Genomic DNA, 11,307 nt, shown 5'->3' with positions numbered 1-11,307 from the left:
GGTGCAAGTGCAGTGGTTGGCTGTTGACGCATGCTTGAGAGAGGATTTAATTTTGATCAAGTTCTTTGGACAACAGGGGGGAATGAGAAAACTAGAAGCACATTTTCTTCCTTTTAGCACAGAGTCTGCACCCTGCATTTTAACTACTTGCGCCCCAAAATTCCGACTTCTGAGCAGCTCGGGCAAATAGAGCAAGGGTTGCATGCAGCTTGTTCTGGTTAGCGTGCTGACAGAGTGTGTCCTACACTACAGCTGAACCCATTAACACCTTGTATATTGGAAACTTGAGGGGGCATAGACACCTAATTTTTGGGTTTGTGTTTTATCCTCTGTAATGATGCGTAATACGTAAACCATTACACGGATCACCACATGATATTCCCCTACGATCGCTGAATAATTTACAGTCGAATTTCTTTTCTCACCCGTTTCGCTTTCAACAGCCCAGTGATAGCTGTGATGTCAAAGTCGTCTAGGTCACGTCAGTGATGAAGAAAACAGCGATATAATCGTTCGTGTGTCGTTTGAATTCACTAAAACGCTAAACCAAGCCTGACTCAAGAACAAGAATTAAAACAAGTGAGGAGTCGGCGATTATATCGCTGTTCTTTCATGACGCGCGTGACCTAGACTTGATCGTGACGTCAAAGCATCTCTCGATTGCTGAAACCGAAATTGTTGAGAAAAAAAAATTAAATGAAACTATTTAGTGGTCGTAAGTGAAAACCGCGTGTTGATTTATATATAGAAATGCCGCATCATTAACAAGAAAATGCCAAATTGTACTGTCTGCTCCTGTAAGAGCAAGTCCAGGCAAGTCCATCATGGCTTCCTGCTACTTTTGATAGGCTGGCGTGAACCTGTTCGGCTGGTGCCACCAATGGGTGCCACTTGCAAAGTCGGCAGCTGAGGTGACTGCACATTTCAGAGCGCGAGCGACAATTTGCAAAGTCCCATAACTGTGCAGTTACGTTACCTCAAGGGCTGTACCAGATTGCTGGTACCAGCAGTACCAGTTGTTCTCAGCGAAGACTAAAAAACTCCTACAAATAAGGGATAGGGGTTCAAAATGAAAAACAAATATATTCAGGAAATAACACTCATCCTGAGTGGACACAATCTTCTTAAAAAGCAACAATTATAATTTGTACAACTGTATAATGAACTAAGATTATCCACATTTTAATTAACGCAGTCCGGTTGTTGGTGTCAATGAATTGTTTGAATCTGAACAAGACGATGCCATATTTGTTTTTGAAACTACGAAAAACTAATTTCCCAAAGCTCTGAAGCATGATGAAATAGGTTGCTCGTTGCCGGACGAAACCGAAACTGAGCGCACTGGATGTGAAGTGACTTCGGCGCCAAATTTGAACTGCGCCATGTCATGCACTTTATATTGTTATGTCGTTCTAAAAATTAACGACTATACTCAGTTCGCACTGGCTATGCTTTTCCTTGTATCAGGCTGCGAAGAAATGTTGTACATGGATTGAATTGCCAAACATTTTCAGAAAAAGCAAAATGCAGACGGTCCGTGCTAAGTGGATATATCAGTCCACGGCTGACAGCGTTCTGTGCAGAAACTTGGAGATACATGTGCCTTCTAGAACACTGTATATAAGGGGCACCAGATGAGCGTATGAAAAAGAAAACTAAAATACAAAAGTGCTTCCAGAAAATACGATCCGCACTTCAAACGCGCAAACGAAACCCGAAGCGCAGCTGCAGACGGCCCGCTCCTATAAAGAAACATTTCTCTATGCCGCTCCTACCCCGCGAAGGCCAATGATCGCCTAAGCTAAGGTAGACAGCCCTCTTTCCCCTTTTCTCCTTTCATGTTTCTCTCCTCTCCAGTGCTGTCCCACTCTTGCAACTAAATAAACCTTTCGTCTAACGTATGCCATCGTGTACGTGTGCGTCGTTCTTTGAGACTCCCGCGTGCGCGGCACTGCCCCCCGAACGAGTCATGTGCAGGAACTGCAGTTCCTCGTAAACTCGCCTTGAAATGAGAGCATGCCGAGCCCGAGCTTCGCATATTTTTTTTTTTTTTTTTTTTTTTAAATGTCAGTCCGAGAGCTTATAGTGTCATCGCTTACGTCCGGGGAAAAAAAGAAATGAAGATGGGAACTTCACTGTACCCCTTTTGGCGTCTGTCAAGAGTATAATGGGGGCTTTGATAGGAGCTCCGTTGGCCAAGCTGAACGTAAGAGCTATTTCGATCCGCTGCTGGAGTGACTCGATCGACTGTTGTCCCGAGCTGGATAAAAAGCACTGCTTTGAAGTGGAAACAGTTCGTTGCCAACAGAGTGCGGGAGATCCAGTCTTTGACCGATCCAGCAGTTTGGAACAATGCTCTGCAAAGACAAACCACGCAGATCTACGTATTAACATGGGGCATTATGCCTTAAACTTTGATTGAAAGTAAAGCGTGGTGGAATGGGCCTGCATTGAAGACGACTACCGATTGATAGCAGCTCTTGTGCAGAGGAGGAAAAGGTCGTGCGAGTGCAGTGGTGCACCGCGGAGCCACGGTTGGATATTAAGGATATTATCTCCTTAACCAGAGTGATTCGGGTAACCGCGTGGGCTCAGCGCTTCCTGACTAACTCTCTAAACCATTCCCAAAAACAATGGGGATAGAGTCAACTGGGGATAGAGTCAATAGCTGACACAGGCCGAGGTGTACTGGCTTCGAACGAGCTTCCCGGAAGAAATAAGCGCTCTTCTATCGTCAGCTCCCCTGGCTCTCAACCCTTTTCCCGACGCTGATGGCATACCGAGAGTAAGCGGTATACTTCAACATGAAAGAAGATGGAACAAAACACCGACCAACACCGTGTTTACAAACAAAGGGGGCGCTCGCGGCGCTGCAGCCGACTGGGGGTGAAAAATAGGGTTAGCGTCTATAGGAATTAATACATGGAATCGAAATATTGCAAAGCAGTTTTCTCATTTCACGGGGCACCTGTGATGTCGTTATTCAGCACAAAGCAACTATGAACGTCCTATAACAGATCGTCAAAATACGAAATATTATTACCGAGGCGAAGTATTTTTAGAATACCGCAAACATGTGTGTGTGTGGGGGGGGGGGGGGGGGGCGAGTTGAGAGGGCGACCCGTAGAAATATAAATACCGAAACATTTTCTCGTTAAACGTTGACCAGCGCTTTGAAGAAGTGTGTGATAAAGTATGGTGCTTCATTACGGAGGCATTCTACTCTTAAACCCCACAAATAACCTGTGTTATGAGTCCAGACACCGCCAAAAGGCAAGCTGGGAGTAGCGAATCGCGCAGTTTTGCTTAGTCTGATATGCTGCCGCATAGGGTAAATAAGCTTGATAATACTATCGCTCCAGTGATACGTCCTAGACAGAATTACATTTAAAAAGCAGTTATCAAACACTATACGACAATGTGGACCGAACGAGATTCGCGCATTGCAGCAGACGACAGCGCAGCTAGCGATACCCACAGCGGCCGCCTCCAGCTCCGGAGCGTCTGCTAGCGACAGCGCTGGTGGTGCATATGGTTGTCTGCAACTGTGCGCGGTGAGTTTATCGTGCTGTGAACGGTCCCGCAAGTCGTCAGACTTCTATTACTTGCAAGAGAATGTAGTGTGTCATGAAACATGACGTCGGGGCGTCGTACAAGACGTTCACCAAAAAATGAGAAGGGTTCAACGCTGCTGAACCGAGCAAAATGTTGCGGTAAGTTGTGTTTACATATGTGTTTCTACGGGTCGCGTTCTCAATTCGCACCCCCATACATTTCGCGGTGTTTTAAATATACTTCGCCTCGGTAATGAGATTTCACACTTCCACGATCTGGTCCTGGGAGTTTATGGTTGCTCTGTACCGAATAACCACATCAAAGATGACCCGCGAAATTAGAAAACTGCTTCGGAATATTTCGCTTCCATGTATTCCTAAGGGCGCTAAGCCTACTTCTCACCCTCAGTCGGCCCACGCTATGCCACCTTCGTGAGCGCTACATGGATGCATAGAGTGAGGCAAACTGTAAAATCCATAATCCAGCGCTGCCTTCGGTGTCAGAAACAACGCTGCTGCCCTGCTGCAAAGCCCGTGGCCCCCCTTCCATTAGACCGTGTCACAAGGGCTGACACATTTCAGATCACCGGTGTCGATTTTGCGGGCCCTTTATTTTTCAATAACAGGAACAGCACGCAAGGGCTATGTAGCTTTTTTTACGTGCGCAGTAACCAGATCCATCTCGAACTTTTCGGTGACATCGCAAATTCATTCTTCATGTCTTTCGGAATCTGTTTCCCGCCGATAAATTATCAGTCATGTTTTCAGATAATATGCTCCAACTTTGAAGAGAGTATCATTAAAGGACCTCGCAAAGATGTTTCAAGCAGCGCGTGGAGCAGAAGACCTCACCAACATTGGAGAAACTGGAATACCATGGAAGTTCATTGTAGAGAGAGCGGCATGGTGGAGCGGCTTCTGGGAAAAGACGTTTTCAGCTAATATAGCGTCGAAGTGCTGTACTTCTCGAGCCCGTTCTTCAACCGCGTTAACATCTTTCAAGAAGTATTCAGCGGGCGCCGATTTGAGTTTACTGAATGCGGTGATAAGCGCGCAGCCATTCTGGTTTATGCAGAAGCCGGTAAGCAATTCTAGCCTCGCTGACGAATTCCTCGGGAATGACTAACGACGCCAGCAGCTTCGCATATTCTACCTTACTGAACCTGAACATCTGCACAAATTCGTTTGAGATCGGATCCATGTAATCCATTTCGATCAAGCCACACTCGAGCGAGTTACGGCGTGGCGCAGGCTGAGGGAACATTTAGAACTTCGCCTCAATCTCTTCCCACGACGAGCCGACTAGAAGCTTAATTTTCACGCAAGCAATGCGGCATGGCAGCTGTTTAAAGTGGCAGATACTCTGAACGGTCGTAGGCTAAACGCACGCACGCACACACACACACACGCACGCACGCACGCACGCACACACACACACACACACACACACACACACACACACACACACACGCCATTCGCAAGCGAATCCAACAGCACAGACCGCTAGTAGATGGATTGACCTACGAGGCAAACAAAAACAAACCCCGCGAGGCAAATTTAGCGGAGCAGGCAATAATTGCAGAGCACAGCGTGGCAGCACCTTATGCTGCCCCCAAGGGCGGCACTTGCACACCACAGCAGGGACTTCCTTCCCAAGCCACTACAAACGTCACCATGAACACATGGCAGTTTATTTCCTAGGAAAACTCGGCCTGGTTCAGCTCCCAAGCTTCTCACACTTTTTTTTTTCTTGACAGAAATAACTACAAAACACTGCCTCGCAAGAGCAGTCCTGATGTGTTTGCACAGACTCCCTTTGCACCTTGCAACCAAGCGCACATGCCGGCAAGGTCAAGAGCCACCAAACGTGTGAGGCACTTGTTCCCCTGGCGTTGTTGGATGATGAATGCTGGCAAGTGGCTCTCGACTGGCGGTCGTCGGGCCCTGGGGCGGCTCCCCAACAAGCAACCGGTGGCGCCCCCACCAAACGATGTCATCCACACAATGGCAGTCCTTTTGACGCACTCCTTTCCCCGCCTGAGACCAGAAGAGGCCACAGGGGCCACAGAACCCCCCATGGCACTGCTGCTAATGGCACTTGACAACCACTGACAACCGGTGTGCACTTTTTTCCTACACCAAAACACACACTCTGCAAGGGAACCAAAAACAGGCACTAAAATTTCTCAAAGCATGATGATGGGTCACCTGCTAGCATGACTCAAACACTGCAGGGAAAAAAAAAATTAAGAAAGGCATGTGCCAGCATGACCTCTGCTGGCAGTTTACACCCAATATATTATGGAATTGTGACATTGAATAACTTTTTTTTTCTTTACATTCAACAACAGTAACTTAGTCTATCCCCCAATGAGGGCACAAAAAATAATAACTAGGGAAAAGCAGATTTACTCCCTACCCCAACGATAAACGGTGGAGCATTGTCCATACACACACAGTTCATGACTAAAAAAAAGACGGGAGACATGCGCAACGCACGCACCCCACCATATAGATCACAGGCCAAGAAAGCGCCTCCCTCAATCTGACCCCCTCGGGTCACCAGTCAATATTTACATAAGGCAACATGTGAAGGATGTCCCCCGCGTACGAGCGCCCCGTGGTCACTTCGTGCCAACCCTTCCACTGGCCCTCGTGGTTGTACACTCCGTTGACGAACTCCCACTGCTGGGTGGCAAAGCGTTCTTCCACCTCGGGGGTCACTTCCAGTGGCACGGTGGGTGTTTCGTCCTCCTCCAAGTCCACCTCCGGCCCAATCTCGGGCAGAGCACTTAAGATGGCTGCTACTTCGCCTGGCGCACCGGAGGCAGGTGTCGCGGAGGAGGAAGCAGGCACGGCGGGACCATTGGGCACAGATGACGAAGACTGGAGAAAGCGGTCCATCAGCTCAGACTTGGTGCGACTCGTCTCATCGTCGGTGCCTAGAAGGCTGTAGTTCCCGGAGCGCTTTGGCCGCGAGGAAGAAGCTGGTGGAGGTGTTGCTGCTGCTGCTGTGGCGGCTGCCACCGCTGCCACCGCACTGCTGTCTAGGCTGAGGCCACTCTTGGCTTTCAGCTCGGCTATGAGCTGCTGAGTTGTCTTGACTTTGGGCAGCCGTGGTGATGTCGTCGCATGGCTGATGGTAGCCACCCGATTCCGCACACTCTCAAATGCCGAGTTACCACTCGGGATCGGATCCCAGGGGTGCACACCATTGGGGGGAGACCACGCCGCTTTTTTCGCGCTGTCTGCTGGAAGAGGGGAAATGGCACACAATTAGCACTCTGACGCCAGGGTAGAAATGGAGTTTCTCCCACACTACCTATAAGTAGTAGCTCAACACGGTGGCACGCCATCATAGAAACATCTGGTTCGCCTGCTCAGTATCGCACGATCTGAACTGGTAACATGCACTTTTGCTGTGCTTAGAAATACAAAAATAGCGTTGAGCACATTTCTAAATTTGTTAAAGCGGCAAGTCAATTTTGTGCCTGTCATTTTGCATGAATTGATTGCAGCAGCAAGGTTTTGCAGAAAGCTAGTACTATTAACTTTCTATGCTTTCGCTGTGTGGCGAGAACCATCCAGTGGCTCTCCACACAACCTCTGCCCTCTGCCACCCACTAGCTCCAACCCTCCATCCTTCTGTCATTCTCCCCTCGGGATTTCCCTCTTTCTACACTATCACTGTCAGGTGCCGCAAAACTGAGCAACACGCCAATAAGAGCTAGTGCTCTAAGACACACTTGCAGCAAGGTGAAAGCAGGAGTGAAACTGCTATTCAACCTGTAGAAATAAGAATAACATACAGCAACAGAAAACAGAATAAAAATAAAACACAATAATATATACAGCTTAAAATTTCATGACTTTAAAGGGAAAGTGCAGTAACATTTTTCACTCTGTAAAAGGAGTGTTTCAGGAATTGCTTCAAAAACCATCACCTTTTGAAACATAACTGAAAAAAGGGCGGCCACTATCGAGAGCTGGAAATGACAAGTGGGCCCCACGGTGCTACAGTTGAGACATTTTGGCGGCTTGCTAGTACTGCTTCTTGGAAGCTCAGCAAGTGGGCACGCATTATATTCGCTTATCGTGAGAAAAACAAACACCCAAGCCGACAAAGAATTAGAATTTATTTTGCCGCAGAAGCGTATCCGGACACTAATGCATTTGTGCCCCTGACAACTAACCATCAGTTCAGCATCGCAAATGCGGTGGGTATTGTAAAACCTTCACTACACAAACAAATCTTCGACCTGCTTATCTCTGAGTAAATCGCGCAGAAAAGTGCACCGGTCGATCAAAGCACACAGTGCTTGTACATGGGCCAGGAATTCAGTGTTATAGCTCTTATGAGGATATAAAACATTCAAAAACATTCATTCATTCATAAAAAGTATGGAACTGCAAGAAGTCACATGAAAACACACACATGACAAGATAAGGTGAATACCACATTCTTACATATTTAATCATTTTTCTTTATGCCACAGTGCATTTGACTGAGCTCAATAAAAATTATGGAACATAATTTCTAGTTTTCATTTCATAGTTTGTAAAGACTCCCCCTGGTTTGACATATTTTTTAAATTTTCCGCAGTGATATATCACACATTTTTTTACCAATACTACCTTGAAAGCATTTGGATAATAATAGAAGGCCAGCACAGAACTCAAATTCCTTGTACTGGAATTCATAAAAATTTCCAGTGTGTATATTTGCTTCACTTCTGTTCCATAGGTTAGCTAGTTTCCTTCTTTTCAATAGTCAAACCATGTACTGTATAACGCGATAAAATATGTATCATGTTGAACATGCATTATGCAGGGTCAGAGTTGCAAGTTTTGAAAAGTTTGTTTGTATGTTTGTTTGTGGGGTTTAATGTCCCAAAGCAACTCAGGCTATAAGAGACGCCGTAGTGGAGGACTCCGGAAATTTCGACCACCTGGGGTTCTTTAACGTGCACTGACATCGCACCGCACACGGGCGCCTTGCTTTTTGCCTCCATCGAAAAGCGGCCATTGTGCAACAGTGATCGGCAGAAGCGGCTCGATTTATGGTAGCCAGGTGACTGGTTCTTTGATCATGAAAATGGCCCTGCTTACACAATTCTGCCTGGATGACAATTCTTGACTAAAAATGGTATGATGTCACTACAATGTGAGCACAAACAGCTTGTGAGATGGACTATAGTTTATTGTTTGGGATAGGGGGGCGCAGGGGCAAAGTTGAACAGGGGGGTTTAGTAAAGCCTGAGGTGCGCATGGACAAAAGCTACCATACTCAGCCTCAGCACTGCAAAGGCAAGGGCGCCTCGGCCCAATCAGGACGATGCGCACTATAATAGGTAATCGTGCTTCTGGTTGCCTCGCGCCCCCAAAATTGGTGTGGGCGACAGTGGGCGCACAATTATAGTGCGCACGATCCTAAATGGGGCAAGACCGGGCCGACGGGTGGACAGCGTGCCTCACGTAGTAGTCACGTGTGAACACGTAATATACATGGTTCGCGGACCGATGATCCGTCGTGTGAATTGGCCTTAATAGACCTTGCCCAGTGCGACTTTTTTTTTCGTTTCCTAAAAAATAGAAAGCATTTTGCTGATGTTAATGAGGTGAAAAAAAAAAAGAGGCAGTGTCAAGCATCACAAAAAATGGATTTAAATATGTTTTAAACATGGAATGAAAGATTAGACACGCGTATTTAGTGCAAGTGGAGAGTATGTTGAAGGGGATTGAAGATTTGCGCACAAAATGTGAATAAAAAATAAATTCGGTTTCTTTACCTATAACAGAAAAGCAAAATTTGAAAAGTGGCAATCAAGCTCTATAACTGGTTCAATGTTCCTTCACCTAGCATCATTACATATATAATGAGGGGAGGATTTATTGACTTGACACGACACATACTTCAGTAAAGCAGAGTAGAACCACCAGTTGCATGCCACAGCTTCAGCACGAGAGAAGGGCGCAATAGGCCAGCGATTGCGATCGAGATGCCAGATCAATATGGCACTGCGCTGAGTGGTCTTTATCTTCCTTACAATAAAATGCCTTTTTTTTTCACAGAAGCATCTCCTCCGTTAAACAGGATTTTAAAAGGCAATCTCGGATTTGTGATAGATATCACAAACATCACTTGCTCGAAAACACTCGCTTCACTTTTGCAGAATGATATAAGTACACTGCCTTTATTATCATAGACATTTGATTAGAGCCACTGCTTGCAGTTACCAATCCGGTCACTCAACTCCCACAGGGACACGATTTCTGCCTCAACTGGACGTATGCACAGACAAAGGAAGGAAGAAATATATAAACAGCTACAGAGCAGCTGGGCAGTTGTTGTGCATGCGCTACACGTCACATCTAAGAGAGAAGTCTCAAACAACTTAGGCATGAAGTTCTACCATATACACATGTGTAAGGCTGCACTTTTTTACCGCAATTTTGATAGGGTGCAGCCCTTCCACGGAAGTGTGAAATTTTTGTTCAATTTTCGATCCATGTATGGAAAAACCTGTTTATTCGTGCTATACATACCCAACAATGGGATATCTGGCATCTAGCTGCGGACATCATAAATAGATGCCTTTATCAACATCGCTGCTCAGCTCATCTGCATGTTCATGTATCCAATTGTCCTCGGCGCCATCCATGGCATTGGAAATCCTGGTGGCCTTAAAACACTCTACAATATGTCCGCGGACATCGCACGCCACACGCTTAAAATTCAAGAGCAGACCTACTGAAGTGACGACCTCCGTAGTAGTCTGGTCGGAGTTTTCTTTTGGTGGCCCGCTGCTGTCCATTCAGAGCACTGGCATCTGAATTTTGCCTTAAATGGCCTATTAATAGACACATCTAGTGGTTACAGTATGCTTGTTAAACCGCCCGGGAGGACCGCCAGATGCGTACGAGCCTTCACGCGCTCTGTGAGGTGGCTACGAAAGCTGTCCAATACGAACAGGGCCTTCCGTTGCAGCAGGCCTCTCAGCCAGTTAGCCCACACCATTTTCACCCAGTCCACGACTATGATTCCATTCTGGAAGCTCTCCTTGGGTAGCGTCTTTTGCTTAAGCACTACATACGAGGGAAGCCTCCTTCCATCCGCTGTGACAAATAGCGTTACAGTGCAACGCTGACGCTTGACGCCGGTCGAGCACACAAGGGTTATCTTCGCACCGAATTTGGCTGACCATTGTGTTCTCAGGAGCATTGAACAAAACAGGCGTTTGGTCTGTGTTTCTGGTGTAGGTGGTATTCATACTCCGCTCACAGCGCGTTAACAAAGCGGTGAAACTTGATGACTTTGTCATCATACTCGTGTGGAAGTCTAGAGTGTTGTCCAGCAGCGGATGCCAAGTTGTTGTAGCTTCACAAATCTAGCAGTCTTTCCTGATGTCCGTGACATATTTCATGAGCGCCTTCTCGAGTGTTGGAAATCTGCGAGGCTTGTGACTGAGTGCTTTCCTAGTCATGTTTGTTGCGGCCAGCTCTTCCTTTTGGTTGCACCAGTGACGCACACACATGTCAACATAGAAATTCCGGCCGGCTGCACATTTTTTATTCTGTTCGGCGTATGCAACAATTTTTTGAAGTTTGAATGCAGCATTGTACGCGGTTTAGCGTTTTCTTTTCCATCGCAAGCGGTTGTGCTATAGACAATGGTGGCACGAAGGATCAATGGCACTGGCGAGAAAAGCGACAAAGTGTCCCAGATAGTGCAGCGTGACGAAGCCGCAGGACA

At 46.7% G+C, this 11,307-nt stretch overlaps 1 protein-coding gene across 3 annotated transcripts in view; it reads right to left on the bottom strand.

Moving 5' to 3' along the window:
• Positions 1-5,228: 5,228 nt before the first annotated feature.
• Positions 5,229-11,307, bottom strand: part of LOC146181998 (uncharacterized) — a 28,978-nt gene continuing 22,899 nt past the window's right edge. For 2 of the 3 annotated variants that reach the window (XM_084576993.1, XM_084576996.1), the window contains exon 3: positions 5,229-6,805. In XM_084576993.1, coding sequence (XP_084433119.1) covers positions 6,114-6,805 — 692 coding nt within the window. In that variant the 3' untranslated portion in view covers positions 5,229-6,113. The remainder of the gene's footprint in view (positions 6,806-11,307) is intronic. The other variant, XM_084576995.1, reaches the window with a different exon arrangement.

This window comes from Amblyomma maculatum, chromosome 8 (genome assembly GCF_055883805.1).
Source record: "Amblyomma maculatum isolate TAMU_Amacu chromosome 8, ASM5588380v1, whole genome shotgun sequence".
In the NCBI taxonomy this organism is placed as follows: Eukaryota; Metazoa; Arthropoda; class Arachnida; order Ixodida; family Ixodidae; genus Amblyomma; species Amblyomma maculatum.
Note: the sequence above shows the minus strand (reverse complement) of the source record. Positions and strands in the feature narration are given on the sequence as shown.